Raw genomic sequence first — 18,773 nt, 5'->3', positions numbered from 1 at the left:
AGACAACACATACAGTACAATACATAGCCTGCCACTGGCTTTCATTTTCGATGCACAAGCTCACAACGCTGTGAGCTTGTACATCAGCTATTACAGTCGTTGATTCAGTATTTAGATATTTGATATTAATTTTATCAGACACGCCCCCTTCCTATACAAACCCATTGTAACTTCAAACTCCATTTTAACCATGTTAGATTAATCAGAAACACCCATCCTTGGTTCTGGTGACTGATATTGTCCTTATAATACGTGAGGAGGCCGTGTTTTTTCAATTACTTTTTTTCATTTATTTTAAATATTTTTATGATAAAATGAAAACAAATTAAATACAATAAAAAAACATATAAAATAAATGAAAAAAGTAATAAAAAAAACACGGCCCCTCACGTATTAGGAGGGCAGGATGAGTCACCAGAACCAAGGACAGGTGTTTCTGATGAATCTAACATGTTAAAAAATGGAGTTTGAAGTTACAATGGGTTTGTATAGGAAGGGGCCGTGTCTGATAAAATTAATATCAAATATCTAAATACTTTTTCAAGCAACTTAAACACTGACACGGGGGGCTCACAAAAGCCTGAGTAAGCCTGAGTAGACGATAAAATTACCAAACATTTTTTTTTAAAGTGAAATATCCCTTTAAATGGTCAAATGACCGGCGGAGTCTCAGAGACTTATCAGCTTAAATTTTACAGTGTTGCAGTCTGCTCATTTCTTTGTGTCATCACTTTCAATTACACGTGTTTTTCCTGTATCCTGTATGAGTTCTCTCTCCTGATTGGATGAAATTGGTACCCCTACCTGAAAATATAAGAGCTGGAGAGACAGGGAGAAACCTGTTACCGAACAAACACTCTATAGCAAAGAGCACTATCACAATATAGAGCTATTTAACACTTATTTTAACACAAAATATCACTTACCATACCTTTAAAGGGACTACACCATGAATTTAAAAAATAATAATAATATTTAATATCATATTGTTTATGTCCCTCAAATGTTTTTCAAAAGGTTTGAGCCTAAATCAAGCCTCAGATATACTCATTCCAACTAACTTCTCTCTGGCTTATAAAGCACTTTCAGCTGCAATACCAAAACGTCCTGTTGGGCATAGGGGTGCTACTGAGCAATTCTGTCTGTCAAAATACATGGGCAGAAATGCAAGTGATGTAAGCAACATTGCCATTCTGAGATGGCCTGTTCAGACACGCCAATTCTGAAAATCTCTGAAATGAGAATGAATGACTGAATGTTAAAAAAAAAAAAAAATTGGGGTACAAGAGACACTGGGGAGCCCAAAAAAAGAAATTCATGGTGTATCCCCTTTAAGCTTTAGGGCCCTATCTTACCCCTTATCCCTAAACCTTTTTGCCATTGTTTTACTATTTTGAAAAACCTTTTAAAATAGTTCAAATAGCCGATCTACAAGCTCACAACGTGACGATGTAGATCGGCTAGTTGAACTATGTCAGAATGTTGAAGTCACCCAGCACCACTAACATGTTTGCCTGTTGTGTGCAGGTCTGTGTGAGGGGTGGGGCGACCCTCATTACATCACGTTTGACGGACTCTTCTACAGCTATCAAGGGAACTGCACGTACGTCCTGATGGAGGAGATCGCCCTGCGCCACCATCTAAAGATCTATATCGACAACATCATGTGCGATCCTCGTGAACCCGTGTCCTGTCCTCGATCCATAACCGTGTCCTACGGATCAGAGGTCATCACGCTCAAGAATCACAACCTCATTGGCGCCGTGGAGTTAGAGGTAAAAGACTAACGTTTCACGTTTAGGATGATACGATAAGACAGCGAGGGAACAGTGACGTCACCCTTTGGTTTAATGTTTGATAGTAAATGATGGTTTAACATCGTTTCCAAAAACGCATATCATGGTAATTGAAAGAAGAAGACACCTGCCGGGCCATTAGCACATTGCCTGCGAAGAACGCAAATATGCGTTCTTTCAACCAAAAAATACGTTTTCGAAAATTCCACAAGAGGGCGCTCTAACGCAACTTAGGAATGATCCCTTGACTCTGAGAGAAGGAATGGACGGATGTGACGTCATCCCCAAAAACGTCACTTCCATCCACTCCTATGTTAGGATTTGTAGAATGTTTTTGCTCCAGAGACTCTCCTCCACCCACCAGTCTTTGTTTAATTCCGTGTCTACAACGTGGCTTCCGCGGCTCTCCAAAGATCGTCAATTTAAGGTAAAAACTCTGGCATGGGGATGAAAAACGATGTTTTTTAAAAAATATTTAAATTTTTATCCCACGATTTTGTAACCCTTTTTTTTCACCCGGTGCCAATTTTCTAAGTGATCCTGGGCACTACACTCCCCCCACCAGCCTTCCTGGAGCCCAGGGCCGAGCTCATGCCTCCTTCAATGCATGAGAGCCAACTGACCTTATCACCTGACAGGGGGGAGTTTCCCTGGTTGGACGTAGCGCGTGGAAGGAACACGTTATTCCAACCAGTTCCCTTCCCCTCCATCAGGCGCCCCGGCTGACCAGGGGGAGGCAGTATAGTGACCAGGATTACTACATGTTTTTGTGAGGGTATTAACTACCCTAGGAGACACGGGGAGAACATGCAAACTCCACACAGAGTAGGCCCTTTCGCCAACCCCACCTAGGGTATGGTGGGGTGTCTGGTGACGTGGAGGAGAAGACACGCCCCCAGCGCCCACAGCGTCCCCGGCGGAAAAACAATGTTTTAATCTCAGGCAGTCCATATGTTAATGAGCACCGCAGGGAAGGAAGTGCAAGGGCACTTCCTTTTGGGCTTCATAACCCTTTGAGACCTGGAACGCATCTGTGTCACTTTAGATTTCTTTTGCTATTCAAAAATAGCAGATATACAAGCTCATAGTGCGGCACCGAGTGCCGCGCTATGAACTTGTAGATCTGCTATTTTTGAAAAATCGTAAAAATGATTTTTTAAATATTTTTTTCCGAAAAACGTAATCTTTAGAAGCTGCCTCAGGTCTTAAAAAAAAAAAACGGATGCTTGCTGCCTGGTTCTGACAAACGTCCACGTTGTGATTGAGGTTTTGTTTTTGTTTTTGTTCTGTGATGACTTCATCTCTCCAGGCTCTCAAAGACGGCGTGTCATTAAAGCTGCCGTACTCCCAGAAAGGCATCAAGGTGCTGAACTCTGGCCTCAACCTGCTCCTGGAAATCCCATTCCTGGCCGTGGTCGTCACGTTTGGAGTGAGCGGCTTCAGCGTCAACCTCCCCTTCGAGCATTTTGGCAAAAACACCCAGGGCCACTGTGGTGAGTACTGTACTTCTGTTTATTCAAAAACACTCAGGGCCACTGTGGTGAGTAGTACTGTTCTTCTGTTTATTCAAAAACACTCAGGGCCACTGTGGTGAGTAGTTCTGTTTATTCAAAAACACTCAGGGCCACTGTGGTGAGTAGTACTGTTCTTCTGTTTATTCAAAAACACCCAGGGCCACTGTGGTGAGTAGTGTTCTTCTGTTTATTCAAAAACACCCAGGGCCACTGTGGTGAGTAGTTCTGTACTTCTGTTTATTCAGCTTGGATGCTTATGTTAAACATCAGTATTTTATGTGATTTTTTCCATGATTGTACCAATTTTACATTTATTTGGTCACTATAACCATGCACATCATCAAACTGTGATATTATGTATGTGCAGCTATTTGTATATGCTGTCTAGCTGCATAGGGAGCATATCTGGCTCCCCTGCCCGACAGCAGAGATATTTGAGAATCAGAATCAGAATAGGAGCATAGCAGCAGACGTATAGTGCTTGGCAACGTGTCGTCACCACGGGGGGGTGTGGCATAGTACAGTAGCTACAGACATACTGGTGGGGGTCAATGTTAAGTCAACCTGTTTATCCCGCACCAACATGTCCACTGCTCCAAATGACACTTGTTGACGCCCCCTTCAGGATTTTTTGCTACGCACGATACTGTCCATGATATACTTATGGATGTTAATGGACTGTGCCTTCCTGTCATTTCACTTGTGTGTTCCTTTCTTCTCTCTTGTCTCTTTACATATCCTAACTCTTTCTGTAACGGTGTTGAGAGATCACACAAAAAGAAAAAAAAAATTCAACCACTGTTTCACACCTGCGATCATGTGACATGACAGTAAAGTGTATATAGTGATAGTTGTTGCTCTGCATGTCTGTCTCTTTCAGGGACGTGCAACAACAACCAGGCTGATGACTGCATGCTGCCCAGCGGTCAGCTGGTCCACAGCTGTGCGGTGATGGCAGACTACTGGCCCGCCACACACATCTACCAGCCTGACTGCCCCGTGCCCTCTGTCACCCCCACCAACATCCCCCCGGCACCACCCACACAGAAACCCTGCAAACCTCACTCCATGTGTGACCTGCTGAAGACCAGGTACCGTCACTCACCACTGTGTTTTTAAATACAATGTCATTTAGTTTTGGTCAGTCTATTGAATACATTTTCATTTAGTTTTAGTCATAGTCTAGCTCAGGGGTGATGCAACTTTGATGATGTAGAGGGCCACGATATTTCCACCAACCCGATCTCACACAACTTAGTATACATTGCACAGAGTGGTCATTCCGTGCATAGACAACTGAAAAACCCGAAAATCCGTGCATAGCCGCCTCGCATCTCTCCCATTGACTAAACCATTTCGGAGGCGCGCAGGGAACGTTGCAACGTTCGGGACGGCAACTCGCTCGCTTTAGCTCACTTGATGGTCCCTCAACGTGGCTCCAGTTCCCTTGAGCCTACTCAGCGCCGTTTATGTACCGATAGGCACAAAATCGTACATTTTGTTGTGGGGACTGCTCTGCTTCCGGCTTTTTCCGGGTCGCAACTGGTTACGCCCACTGTGGGACTCGGCGTACATATGCACAGGTTTTTTAGGCGACTATGCACGGAATGACGTGCGCGTGCAAGATATCTGATCTACAATCTCACAACGCGTCACGTTGCGACGCTTGTAGATCTGATATTTTTGGCCTAGGAGGGTCTTTGAAAGTGGTTAAACTGAAGTGATCTGGATTATCTTAAATGATCAAATTATACCGCGGTGCCCCTGGACTTTCATCACAGCACCCAAGGGTGCCCGGCACCCACTTTGAGAACCACTCTATTGAATACAATTTAATTTAGTTTTAGTCATAATATTTTCCATCTTCTGAATATATATTTGTTTTACTTTTAGTCTAGTTTTAGTCGACAAAATGTTATGTTGACAGGTCTTGATGGTGTCGTAATGCCTGACTTATACTAAAACTTATACCAAAAACAGCCCAGAGCCATTTGGAACGCTTCATTTTTCCCATTTTCTGATGGTTTTGGACTTAGAACAGCCACAGTTATGCATATTTTCATTGTTCCACAGACAGAATATTACTTCCCCAGAACCTAGAAGGTTTTTAAAAAACTGTATCGACTCTGATCTGTGTGTAATTTCCACAGTGTATTTGAAGCCTGCCATCACCTGGTCTCTCCTGACAAGTTCTACGAAGGCTGTGTGTTCGATAGTTGCCACGTCGTGAACCCTGCGGTGGAGTGTACCAGCCTGCAGGCCTACGCTGGTGCCTGCGCCCAGGCTGGGGTGTGTCTGAACTGGAGGGACCACACTACTCTATGTGGTAAGACCCCTTTAAACCACACTACTCTATGTGGTAAGACCCCTTTAAAACACACTACTTTATGTGGTAATACCCCTTTAAACCACACTACTCTATGTGGTAAGACCCCTTTAAAGCACACTACTTTATGTGGTAAGAGCCCTTTAAACCACACTACTTTATGTGGTAAGACCCCTTTAAACCACACTACTCTATGTGGTAAGACCCCTTTAAACCACACTACTTTATGTGGTAATACCCCTTTAAACCACACTACTCTATGTGGTAAGACCCCTTTAAACCACACTACTTTATGTGGTAAGACCCCTTTAAACCACACTACTTTATCCCTTTAAACCACACTACTTTATGTGGTAATACCCCTTTAAACCACACTAATCTTGTGGTAAGACTCCTTTAGCAGAGGAGATTGTTTGCACATCTTGTACCTGTATTTAGGCCAGGTGCTGGACATCGAGGCAAGAATCAAGGAAAACGTAAAACATCCGCACACTGGTTTAAAGCTCCCAGAACGTATTGTATTAATGGCACAACTTATAGGTCCTCATCAGGCATTTAAGGTCGAAACGTTGCGGCATTAATACAATAATAGTATTATGGTGGAAAGGTTTTATTTGTATAACTTCTAATATAATAGTTTGTTTCTTCTTTAACAGCCAGTACCTGCCCAGCTGACAAGGTTTACAAGCCATGCGGTCCCGCCGAACCGCCCACCTGTGAAGACAAGTACGTTCCTACTAAATGGACTTTTAAAATACTAGGGGTTCGGCCCTCACACCTACGTCACACTGAGTCACAGTGACTCCCATTGGCCAATTTTAATAGGATGGACTCTATCACGTATATTGTAGTCCCAAAAGTCATGTCTACTCTAGTAATGTAAAGAATATGAATTTCAAGTGTAGCATCCATGTCCAGCTCAGCTGTATGGAAGTGACGCAGAGAATACATGTAACCTGCTGTCTTTAATCTTACAGTCCGACTGAATCCATCTTGAACATTACTACTGAAGGCTGCTTCTGTCCTGATGGCATGAAACTGTTCAACAAGGAGTCTGGGATATGTGTAGATAAATGTGGTAAGTTTAACTTTATATGTGTAGATAAATGTGGTGAGTTTAACTTTATATGTGTAGATAAATGTGGTAAGTTTAACTTTATACGTGTAGATACATGTGGTAAGTTTAACTTTATACGTGTAGATACATGTGGTAAGTTTAACTGTAGATTGTCTGCTAAATGCCAAAATTGTAAATGATCTATTCATTATATCCATTGTCTATATAGATGTATTTTCACTGATAGATTCTTATTATTATCTCATTCATAAATGTTTATCTTGTCATCCTAACATGATGTGTGTGTTCATTCATTCAGGATGTATTGACGCCGAGGGCAACGCACGTGAGGTGAGCGCTGTCACAGTTCTACAACCTTAACTTTGGTTGTTCTCTTGTTGACATTTCATGATGATGTTCTTGCTGTCTGTTGTGTTGTGTCTGTGGTCTCAGTTTAATGATCTTACTGTCTGTTGTGTCTGTGGTCTCAGTTCAATGACCTTACTGTCTGTTGTGTCTGTGGTCTCAGTTTAATGATCTTACTGTCTGTTGTGTCTGTGGTCTCAGTTTAATGTTCTTACTGTCTGTTGTGTCTGTGGTCTCAGTTTAATGATCTTACTGTCTGTTGTGTCTGTGGTCTCAGTTTAATGATCTTACTGTCTGTTGTGTCTGTGGTCTCAGTTTAATGATCTTACTGTCTGTTGTGTCTGTGGTCTCAGTTTAATGATCTTACTGTCTGTTGTGTCTGTGGTCTCAGTTTAATGACCTTACTGTCTGTTGTGTCTGTGGTCTCAGTTCAACGAGAGGTTCGAGCTGAACTGTCAGCAGTGTGTGTGTGACGGCTCCACCAAGGCTGTCCACTGTTCACCCAAAGTTTGTCCGGCGCCGTCCGCCAAGAACTGCACCGCACCGGGCTTTGTTCTGGTCAACCAAACCAACCCACACGATCCCTGCTGCGCTGCCTATGTCTGCCGTAAGAGAGCATAACTATCACTGATACACATGTACCGTGTGTGTGTGTGTGTGTGTGTGTGTGTGTGTGTGTGTGTGTGTGTGTGTGTGTGTGTGTGTGTGTGTGTGTGTGTGTGTGTGTGTGTGTGTGTGTGTGTATGTGTATGTCGCAAACCCCTGGACCCCACACATAGTTTTCCTCACAACTTAATTTTAAATATTTAACTTGGGTTGGGACACATGAAGTCTGAGATCCACATTAAGATGGCTTCTTGTTTCATTATGGTGTGGCTCTACAAGAGGCTAACTGTCTGTAAGAGTGTCTGTCTGTCTGTCTGTCTGTCTGTCTGTCTGCGTGTCTGTCTGTCTGTCTGTCTGTCTGTCTGTCTGTCTGTCTGTCTGTCTGTCTGCGTGTCTGTCTGTCTGTCTGTCTGTCTGTCTGTCTGTCTGTCTGTCTGTCTGTCTGTCTGTCTGTCTGCGTGTCCGGAGCTAATCTTGCAAACCACATACTATGTTTTATAGTTGACTGTCTGATGTCTTACTGTGGACATAATGTGACACTGACAGTAGTAAATGTCTTAGGTCTCCCTCTGGTGAACAGAATGTGACAGTAGTAAATGTCTTTATGTTTCCCTCTGGTGGTCAGAATGTGACAGCAGTAAGTGTCCACCGGTCAACATGAACTGTCCAGTGGGTCACGTCCCTGAGGTCAACGTCCCAGACGGAAAGTGCTGCCCAGAGCACACCTGCAGTAAGTTCTGATTGGATGACATTGGCATGTAATTGTCTTGTCTTGACTTGGATTGTCATTATCATTCATCATAATGACCATTTTGTAATTATATTATAATTGTCATTATGTATGAACTTTTACTCCAAGCTAAGTTGTCATGTTTGATTCAATCATTTAAAATCACTGCATGACTACTTCTATTTGTGTCTCTATGTGTCCTTAGAGCCCAAACGTGTTTGTGTCCACAAGAACATGGAGTTTGAGGTACGTAATGAACCATCATCATCATCATCACCATCATATTACTATATATAGTGAAGTCCACTGACTGCAGCCAGAGAAATATGTTTATGTATTGTATTTGTGTGTATTTGTTGTGTTTTTATGTTGAGGAGCACAATGGAAATAAGTCCTAGACTTAATTGCGTGTTATCCTCGAAATTCTATTAACCAAATACGCTTTGTTGTTAAAGTTGAAGCCTTGAATTCATGGAGATTTTCTTGTTTTTGTCGCATTCCTGAGACAATAATTTCATGACCGGTGGAGTCGACTCTCCTACTGACCGATGACCCGGTCATCAAATTATTACAAAGACAAAGAAATATCCATGAATTGAAGGTAGTAGTTGATAGGAGTAATTTTTGTTGTGAACGACTCCTTTAAGGTTATTGCTTTTTTAAATTTTAAATAAAAATGCAGCTGTGGAACATGTGAAAGTTTAATGTGTGTGTGTGTGTGTGTGTGTGTGTGTGTGTGTGTGTGTGTGTGTGTGTGTGTGTGTGTGTGTGTGTGTGTGTGTGTGTGTGTGTGTGTGTGTGTGTGTGTGTGTGTGTGTGTGTGTGTGTGTGTGTGTGTGTTATCCTCCTAGCCTGGGTCTCCAGTACCAGTGATAGCACGCGTGTGTGTGTGTGTGTGTGTGTGTTCTTCTAGCCTGGGTCTCCATTGATAGTGATAGTGTGTGCGTAGTTTGTGTTCTTCTAGCCTGGCTCTCCAGTACCAGTGATAGTGTATTGTTGTGTGTGTTCTTCTAGCCTGGGTCTCCATTGATAGTGATAGTGTATTGTTGTGTGTGTTCTTCTAGCCTGGCTCTCCAGTACCAGTGATAGTGTATTGTTGTGTGTGTTCTTCTAGCCTGGCTCTCCAGTACCCATGGCAGTATGCCAGGACTGTGTCTGCTCCAGAGAGCTGGATCCCAACAACAACCTGTTCATGATCAAATGTAAACCTCAGGCCTGTGAGACGAACTGTGACCAGGTGAGACTCCTACAGTACCTTATGGTTCATATTATAACCCGCACGCTCACACAAACACACATGCTCACACGCACGCACACATTTATTGAAAATGAATTTTGTATATATCCCATTTTCTCCTATGATGACAAGCCCACAATAGGGACTCCAAGTTGAAAGTGTTTTTAAAGATTGAAACATGTATGTACATGTGGAATGCATGAGGTTGTATGCACGTACTGTACAATACATAAGGTTGGTGTCATTGCTTTCAGGGATATGAGTACGTGGATGATCTGGATGACTGTTGTGGAAAATGCGTCCAGACCCACTGCTTCCTCAACGACAAGCAGACCAAACACATCGTTCTGTTACAGGTAAGAACCTCTAGCCTGGGACCAGACCAATCTGCCAGTGCAAAAAGAAAAAAAAATGATTTGGGTCTGGCACCGCTCCGTTGTGAATCCATTTCCTGTTTCCGAAGTCTGGGGTGACCAATCAGGCCCCAGTATTCAAATATGCGAGACTGTAGTTGTTGGTTGGTTGTAGGTCTAACCAATTGCCTGCAGAGCCATTGCTTTGATCCCGCCCCTTGGAAAAATAACGTCCTCATAGAAGCACCAGACTCATATCCACGCAGTGATATAGTCTGGCCACAAGGCTAAAGAACCTCACCATCAGAACCAAACACACCTCACTGTCTCTCTGTCTCTCTGTGTCTCTGTGTCTCTGTCTCTCTGTCTGTCTGTCTGTCTGTCTGTCTGTCTGTCTGTCTGTCTGTCTGTCTGTCTGTCTGTCTGTCTGTCTGTCTCTCTGTCTGTCTGTCTGTCTGTCTGTCTGTCTCTCTGTCTCTCTGTCTGTCTGTCTCTCTGTCTCTCTGTCTCTCTGTCTGTCTGTCTCTCTGTCTCTATGTCTCTCTGTCTCACTGTCTCTCTGTCTCTCTGTCTCTATGTCTCTATGTCTCTATGTCTCTCTGTCTCACTGTCTCACTGTCTCTCTGTCTCTCTGTCTCACTGTCTCTATGTCTCTCTGTCTCACTGTCTCTATGTCTCTATGTCTCTCTGTCTCTCTGTCTCTCTGTCTCTCTGTCTCTCTGTCTCTCTGTCTTTCTGTCTCACTGTCTCTCTGTCTCTCTGTCTCACTGTCTCTCTGTCTCTCTGTCTTTCTGTCTCACTGTGTCTCTGTCTCACTGTCTCTCTGTTTCACTGTCTCACTGTCTCTCTGTCTCTCTGTCTCACTGCCTCTCTGTCTCACTGTCTCACTGTCTCTCTGTCTCTCTGTCTCACTGCCTCTCTGTCTCACTGTCTCACTGTCTCACTGTCTCTCTGTTTCACTGTCTCACTGTCTCTCTGTCTCTCTGTCTCACTGCCTCTCTGTCTCACTGTCTCACTGTCTCTCTGTCTCTCTGTCTCTCTGTCTCACTGTCTCACTGCCTCTCTGCCTCTCTGTCTCTCTGTCTCACTGTCTCACTGTCTCATTGTCTCACTGTCTCACTGTCTCTCTGTCTCTCTGTCTCACTGTCTCACTGTCTCTCTGTCTCACTGTCTCTGTGTGTAACTTGTCCTTGCAGCCCGGACACAGCTACTCTCCACCAGAGAACAAATGTGAGCGCTACACCTGCGTCCAGAACGGTGGATCCTTCATGACCAGCAGATCCAGCACCCTCTGCCCTCCCTTCCAGGAGAGCAACTGTCAACCTGTAAGTATGGTTTATAACAAACACATGATGTATATTTACATGTTTTATGCTTATTATGCACAGAGCCTATGATAGGCAGATTGCTATGGTTGGTGGTATGGAGCAGAACAGCCTCTAGGGGGTGTTAGAGGTCTTTTAGACTCATTTGTGGTCATTCAAGACATTTTGTGTTATAAATGACCTAATTACATTTGATCAAATGAAACTATTATCATGGTTCCAAATTGATATGCTGCTGTATATATATATATATATATATATATATACATATATACATATATATATATATATATATATATATATATATATATATATATATATATATATATATATATATATATATATATATATATATATATATATATATATATATATATATATATCACAATGCAAAATACAGTCGTTCTGAGTTGCTTTTGTAATTTTGGATACTTTTGTACTTTTACTCATAGGATACATTACAGACAGCTGCGGATGGATGCTGTACCATGTGTGAGTATGACCATGTTCTTTTGAACATGTATGTGATGTGTAAATTCAATGAATGATCTGTTTAAATATGTAAATAATATGTAAATGCCATCAATGATCTGTTTAAATATGTATATAATATGTAAATGAAATGAATGATCTGTTTAATATTTATATGATATGTAAATGAATGAAAATTAGTTAGTCATGTTAATGTAGGTTAAAATGTCATTTAGATAGCATGTTATCTACATGCGTGTGTGTGTGTGTGTGTGTGTGTGTGTGTGTGTGTGTGTGTGTGTGTGTGTGTGTGTGTGTGTGTGTGTGTGTGTGTGTGTGTGTGTGTGTGTGTGTGTGTGTGTGTGTGTGTGTGTGTGTGTGTGTGTGTGTGTGTGTGTGTGTCCTAAAGGAAACATACAAACACAGGATTTGGTCACAGTATAAGGTGCAAGTAATGGACCAAAAATAAATCTGTATTCAACCTCAGAGATTTTCCATCAGGATGCCAGGTTCATTTGTTGACCTGGCATGTATAGTTTCAATGTACAGATTATTAATGTTTTGGTATTATACTGTTTAGACTGCTGACAGGTTCTTGGTTTACCTATGATAGATAAGATTACTATGCATTTGATGTATTACCTCGTTTTTACAGTACCTTGCTTACTGTAAATCACTCTGGATTATGAGTGTACATTTTAAATGAATATTCATCAGGTGTGGAGAGGGAGAAGGCCTGTAAGCTTTAGGCAGCATGATCTGTTTAATATGTATATGATATATGTAAATGATGTATGAATATTCATCAGGTGTGGAGAGGGAGAAGGCCTGTAAGATAGGCAGCATGAAGACCAGGATCAGTCATGGAGGATGTCAGTCTGTAGAGGAGGTGGACATGCCTTACTGCCAGGGAGCCTGCAACACCTTTACCAAGTAATTATTATATTCATATCATTCCTCTTTGTTGTCGGGCAGAAACCATGTCCAAAATATGAACTTTTCAACAAACACAACACTGCCTCATCAAAGTTGGTATGGTGACTTTACACATTGTCAGATACGTTATATTATCATCACTTTACCCACATACAGCTCAAGTGGAGGTTTTTGACCATTAATGTGGAGATAGTTATTTTTTTCCCCCCATCTGACTTGGTCATTCTAATCAATGATGGACAACACAACTACCTCCACACGTTGGGAGTTGAGGATCCAATGGAGTTAGAAGGTTTAGTCAGAAGTATTTGTATTTTAGTATTTGTAAAACCCACACACAGACATAAATTGTGTTTAAAGGGTGTTTAAAGAGCACCTGCCCTTTAGAAGTGCCCTTCTGAAAAAAAGAAAAATTAAAGATTTTTTTTTTCATTTTTTTTTTTTCAGTTTACAGCAGGGGTCTTCAGCAGGGGGTCCTCAGAGTTACTACAGGGGGTCCGCCAATTCTTTATGTGATATGATTTTTCTTTTTACCATAACCACTCGAAACCTAGCATCCCTTTTCTGAGGAGAACTTTAGCCAAAAATAGCAGATCTACAAGCCCACAACGCCTCGCGCTGCGAGGCGTTGTGGGCTTGTAGATCTGCTATTTTTGGCAAAGAGGTATAGGTGTAGAGGGAAAAGATAGCCGACCAAGTAAACAAAAAAAAGTATAATTTACTTGAGCACCTGGCCCTCAAAATCTCTGTGCACGCCACTGAAAAAGTGTCAGTGTCAGATGTAATGCCTCTCCTCTCCTCTCCTCTCCTCTCCTCTCAGATACTCTGAGCTCTCGGCGGTGATGCAACACTCGTGTTCGTGCTGCCAGGGCTCACGGTCGAGTAACAGAACGGTGGATCTGCGCTGCCTGAACGGAGACATCGTCCCGTTCACCTACGTCCACCTGGAGGAGTGTCGCTGCAGCCTGTCGGAATGCAACAGGAACGCCGCGTTGACCGCCAGGAAGAGGCGGAGTTTCAGCCTCGTTTGAGACCACCCACCCCACCCCTCCCCCCTATACTAGGTCACCTGACTGACTGGGGGGGTCCCTACAGAGAAATTATATTTATCATATTTTAATAAAGATGCAACTATAATATCCACGTCTCTGCTCTTTTATTTATCATATTTAATGTCAGCATGTGTGTCATTTTCAGATTTTAGCTGTATGGTGGAAACCTCATTATGTCCAAGGATTAAAATTATTATTATTATTATTATTTTTTAATTTAGAGTAGCCAATTATTTTTACCAAATTTTCTCCCCAATGTAGTCCAATTTAGTCGTTAATGCCAATTAATTCCTCCCCACACATCTGTGTGTGTTATGCATAACATTTGTTTCTGTGATTTTTTATTTATTTTATATTTAATTATATGATATACTATATTTACTAAATACCCTTTGTTTTGCCGTTTTCAATTATGTTTTTCACAGAATCAAACGTTTTATGGTCATGATTCACCAGGACCCTGGATGGCTTGATTCTAGGCTTAAAATAATTGATATAAATATTTTTGGAAATGTCAATGGGAAAAATGCATTGACTATTTTGAAGTGGAACCACAAAATGGCTGCCACTGCTATGCCCTATACAGCATTACTTACAATGTTTTCAGACAACAGCTTCTGAATCTCCAGAGAATCACCTCCGGTGCAGCCTGTAGTGAGGAGTTTTATCTTAAATGGTTTTATCTCTAAAAGCAAAGCTGGCTCTGGTACCGGTGCCAAGAAATGCCATTAGATTAGACTGCTGTTCAGAGCCAGACACTCACATTCATTTATATTCATAATGTTTAAAACAGTGCTTCTCAACGTGTTTCATATCAAGGACCCCTAAATTAATACATATTTGACTCCGGTCAAAAGGGGGTCCCCAGCTAAATTTGGCTATTCAAAAATAGCAGATCTACACTTAGTGCCGTGCTGCGAGCTTGTACATCTGCTATTTTTTAATACTAATACTTTTTTTTAAATCTTGAAAGTATTGGAACAAATATTACATGCATTTGAGCTCATTTAATTCAAATCTTCTCTTCTGGGGGGTCCCTGGAACAAAACATTTTCAGATGGGGGTCCGCGGTTAAACACATATTATTTTGGGGGTTCTTGACATGAAAAAGTTTGAGAACCACTGACTTAAAGGGGTAGGGTTAGTTAAGGGGGGGGGGGGTTCCAAAGTCAAGTTTACACAGTGTTATGCAGTGTTAACTTACTGTTAAGCATAATGATGATGATGAGGATGATGTAGTGCGCTCTGGATGGAAAGTGAAGCTCAATCGATATGAACACCAATCAATATTAGCTTTAAGATTTTAACTGTGAGAGAGAGAGAGAGAGAGAGAGAGAGAGAGAGAGAGAGCCTCTCAACAAGCCATCACAACTTAAACTCCACCCATACATTCACAGAGAGTCTGCACTGTGCTGTCTGTCTGTCAGCACCAGCTGTATCAGGACTGTCATATGTATTATTATTATGTGTATAGGCTACATAACGGTCCTTAGTGTAGATGGAACCATATAGCTCTATTGAAAGCAACGCGTCCAGTCCTTATCGATGGAGGTGAGCGGTCAGACCCTTCAGCACCTGGACAGCTCCTCAGGTAACGAAGCAGCTTTCTTTCTCTTTATTTATTTATTCAGGGAAGCCCATTGAGAGCAAAGCTCTCTTTTTCAAGGACGCCCTGATAGATAACAGCATATAAAATACAATACATACATAATGAAGAACAATAACAAACATTTGAATCACATTACAATGTCGCAGATGCAAATAAACATATACATGAAACATGTGCAGTCACTATGTAGTGTGTCCTCGAGAAGCACCCTGAATGTCTCTATTGAGACCCAATCGCACCAGTTTCAGAGAGTCCTGAAGTTGTGTGGAGCATAATACATGAAAGCAGTCTTTCCCTTGTTCACTGCTCTTACGTGGACTGGTATATCTAATGTGTGTTTGTGAACGTGTTGAATGTCTAGTAACTCATGTCATGTCTCTCTGTCTGTCTCATTGGCATATAGCCTACACTGAATAGTAGGCTGTTGCATCAAGAGTCATAAGCCCTCCTCCTGATCATTATGTTGTTTATATAGTAGTGTTGTTGTTGTAAAAGAAGACGAGTGCGTTAAGAGTCCATCCATGTGCACCTGTAGTGTAATTTAAGCCCTGTTGTTATGAATGAGCTGTAGCTCGGCTATGATAGAAAATAATGCCCACGTCCAGGGTAAACCTGTTTATATTTAAATGGTCTATAGACTATAAGCAAGGTGGTGGGAGGTAGATTTATGAAGCTTCACAGGGTAAAGTTAATTAACATAATCTAATCCAGGGGTCTTCAACGTTTTCAGGCCAAGGACCCCCTAGCTGAGATAGAGATGAAGCAGGGACCCCCTCTATATTGTATAAAATTGTGTTTCAGATTCAACTTTATTTGATTACTTGGTCTGCTCTTTTTTCCCTCTACACCTATACCTCTTAGCCAAAAATAGCCGATCTACAAGCTCACAACGCCTCGCGCGCTACGAGGCGTTGTGAGCTTGTAGATCGGCTATTTTTGGCTAAAGTTCTCCTCAGAAAAAGGATGCTAGGGTTCAAGTGGTTAAAGTAAAAAAAAAGAATCATATCACACAAAGATTTTGCAGACCCCTTGTAGTAACTCTGAGGACCCCCTAGAGGTCCCGGACCCCCTGTTGAAGACCACTGATCTAATCTCTGGTTCTCTGTCTCTCTCTCTCCATCCATCTCTGTCACATAGTTTTTTATTCTAATTGAATTACCCTGTTTACTCACTACACCTTTGAATCTCCGGGAGATAAATGTACAGACGCAGGCCAGGGTACAACAAGATTTTATGACATTAATCTATGATCAAATAATCCGGGAATATTGTTACGATGTAGCCTAGAGAATAAGTGTTACAATTAGGCTGCCAATGAGAGCTTTAGTTAGCAGTAAGTAGATAGAAGTGTAGATGAATGGCCTATGTGTATTTCACCGAGATGGGGGGGAGGAGAATTTGAACTTTAATGTTGGCGTGGCTCACACTTTTACATAATCCATATCATAACCATATCACTGAGCATGATGGTCCAATAAGCACTGAGGAAATGCATTGAACACATCAACGAATGGACGATCCAGAATCTACTGGCAGTCATTAATAGGATTTGGAGCCAAGGAAGAATGGTTAAAAGACAGGGTTCAGCTTAGTGTTAAAATCCACAAGCCAACCAGACATAAATAATACAAGGGACAATAGAGTAGAATTACAGTGTAAAATGTGTAGGAAATGTAAATAACCTGATAGGTGCAAAACAAACAGCATTGCTACACACAGACATTGGTGTGTAGCACCATGGGGCGGCCACAGCTGAGTGGTTAGTGAGCCCGCCTAGGGAGCCAGAGGCCTTGGTTGCCCCAGGTTCGATTCCAGGCCTGGCCAGCATATGTGTCGATGAAATTAAATTTGTCCCTGAGCAAGACTCTTAACCCCTAATTGCTCACAGGTTCTCATTGGAAACAAGACCGCAAGGACTTTCATGAACGACCTGTTAAAAGGAATTATCCTTATCCTTGTCCATAGACTTGGCAAAACACAATCTTATTGATAACAGCTGCAGCTGAATGGTTAGAGAGTCCGCTTGGGGAGCTGACGCCCCGGTTGTCCCATGGTAAAATTCCAGGCCCGGCCAACAATATGTCAAAGTGTCCATGAGCAAGACACTTACCCACTAACTGCTCCCTGAGGCGCTGCCCCCCGCCACCACCATAGCCCCATAGCCCCCACTGCTCCTGATACTTAGGATGGTTAAATGCAGATATACCTCATTTCACTGTATGACAATATACAGTGACAAATACCACAATGGAGTGTGGGCTATAGCCTGTATATTTATTTATTTAATAAAAAAGAAAACAAAATCATTTTTCTCTTTAAAACCTTGAAAAAAATAGTTTTCATCGTCACACAGATGAATAGGAACATAAATTACACTATACGTAACGTGCATTGATCCAAGCCTGAACACAATATATTGATTAATCATCAAAACAAACATGCTCTGAAGATGCACGCGGCCGTCCCCCCACCTGACCACTTAACACAGCTGTCATCGTGTTAAGTGGGCAGATGGGTGGGTCGTGATTGAACACTTTTGAGATTGATCCAGAGAAGGCCTGAGAGCTGCTGATGTAGACAGAGTGGATAGACTTAAACCTGTGTTATAGAATAGACTTAAACCTGGGTTATAAGAATGGACGTAACCCTGGGGTGGGTGAAGTGTAGACTTATAGGACACTGGACAGGGGGTCCGGGGCCCTTAGGGGTCCTCAGAGTTACTACAGGGGGGGCAGCCAAATCTTTGTCTTTCACATTAACCAGGAAGACTAGCTGTGCTTCAGGCCCGTTCAGAAATGGTGTTTGTGCCGGCTGGAATTTAAATGATGTAGATGTCCGTACCTTCTTTGTATTTACCTTGGTGGGGAGCCCCATATCAAGGGGTTTCCTGTTTAGCAGTGTTGCCATGTCTGCTTATGGTAAGCGACTTTTGGACTTGTTTCTAAAGTGTAGTTGCTTATTTGGGCTTGTTTAAACCAGTGGTTCCCACATTGTTTTCCTATCAAAGACCCCCAGATTAATATGTATTTGTCCGAGGACCTCCATCTGAAAATATTCTGTGCCAGGGACCCTGTTCAAGATTTGTGTTGTTAAAATGTTATATTTGTCTATGTTTTTTTAAATAGCAGATATACAAGCTCACGTGTCGCGATGTGATGTGTTGTGAGCTTGTAGATCTGCTATTTTCAAAAAAAGTGGTAAAAACTTAGCCTATAGTTGCTTCTTTTGGGCTTGTTTTCATAGACCTGGACGCTTTTTCTCTTGCAAAATCTGGCAACACACTGATTACCTGCATTACAGCTGCAGTGACCTACTAGGGAGGAAGTGACCAGATATTGAAGGAAGCAGCAGAAAAGGGCAATGGCTTTGTCCTGGAGAAGGGCCATAAGAATAAA

General features: G+C 42.1%; 1 protein-coding gene across 1 annotated transcript in view; it reads left to right on the top strand.

Moving 5' to 3' along the window:
- Positions 1-13,796, top strand: part of LOC311046843 (mucin-5B-like) — a gene marked incomplete at its 5' end in the record, with an annotated part of 45,642 nt that extends 31,846 nt beyond the window's left edge. Inside the window, 16 exons of the mRNA XM_084059418.1 lie at positions 1,528-1,775; positions 3,106-3,289; positions 4,191-4,401; positions 5,461-5,636; positions 6,293-6,362; positions 6,614-6,714; positions 7,013-7,044; positions 7,489-7,666; positions 8,291-8,395; positions 8,601-8,641; positions 9,510-9,632; positions 9,887-9,988; positions 11,182-11,310; positions 11,763-11,802; positions 12,591-12,714; positions 13,538-13,796. Coding sequence (XP_083915544.1) covers positions 1,528-1,775; positions 3,106-3,289; positions 4,191-4,401; positions 5,461-5,636; positions 6,293-6,362; positions 6,614-6,714; positions 7,013-7,044; positions 7,489-7,666; positions 8,291-8,395; positions 8,601-8,641; positions 9,510-9,632; positions 9,887-9,988; positions 11,182-11,310; positions 11,763-11,802; positions 12,591-12,714; positions 13,538-13,748 — 2,075 coding nt within the window. The 3' untranslated portion in view covers positions 13,749-13,796. The remainder of the gene's footprint in view (positions 1-1,527; positions 1,776-3,105; positions 3,290-4,190; positions 4,402-5,460; positions 5,637-6,292; positions 6,363-6,613; positions 6,715-7,012; positions 7,045-7,488; positions 7,667-8,290; positions 8,396-8,600; positions 8,642-9,509; positions 9,633-9,886; positions 9,989-11,181; positions 11,311-11,762; positions 11,803-12,590; positions 12,715-13,537) is intronic.
- Positions 13,797-18,773: the final 4,977 nt, after the last annotated feature.

The sequence above is a fragment of the Gymnoscopelus microlampas genome (genome assembly GCF_963454915.1).
Source record: "Gymnoscopelus microlampas genome assembly, chromosome: 6".
NCBI lineage: Eukaryota > Metazoa > Chordata > Actinopteri > Myctophiformes > Myctophidae > Gymnoscopelus > Gymnoscopelus microlampas.
This window is presented reverse-complemented; position numbering and strand designations above follow the sequence as displayed.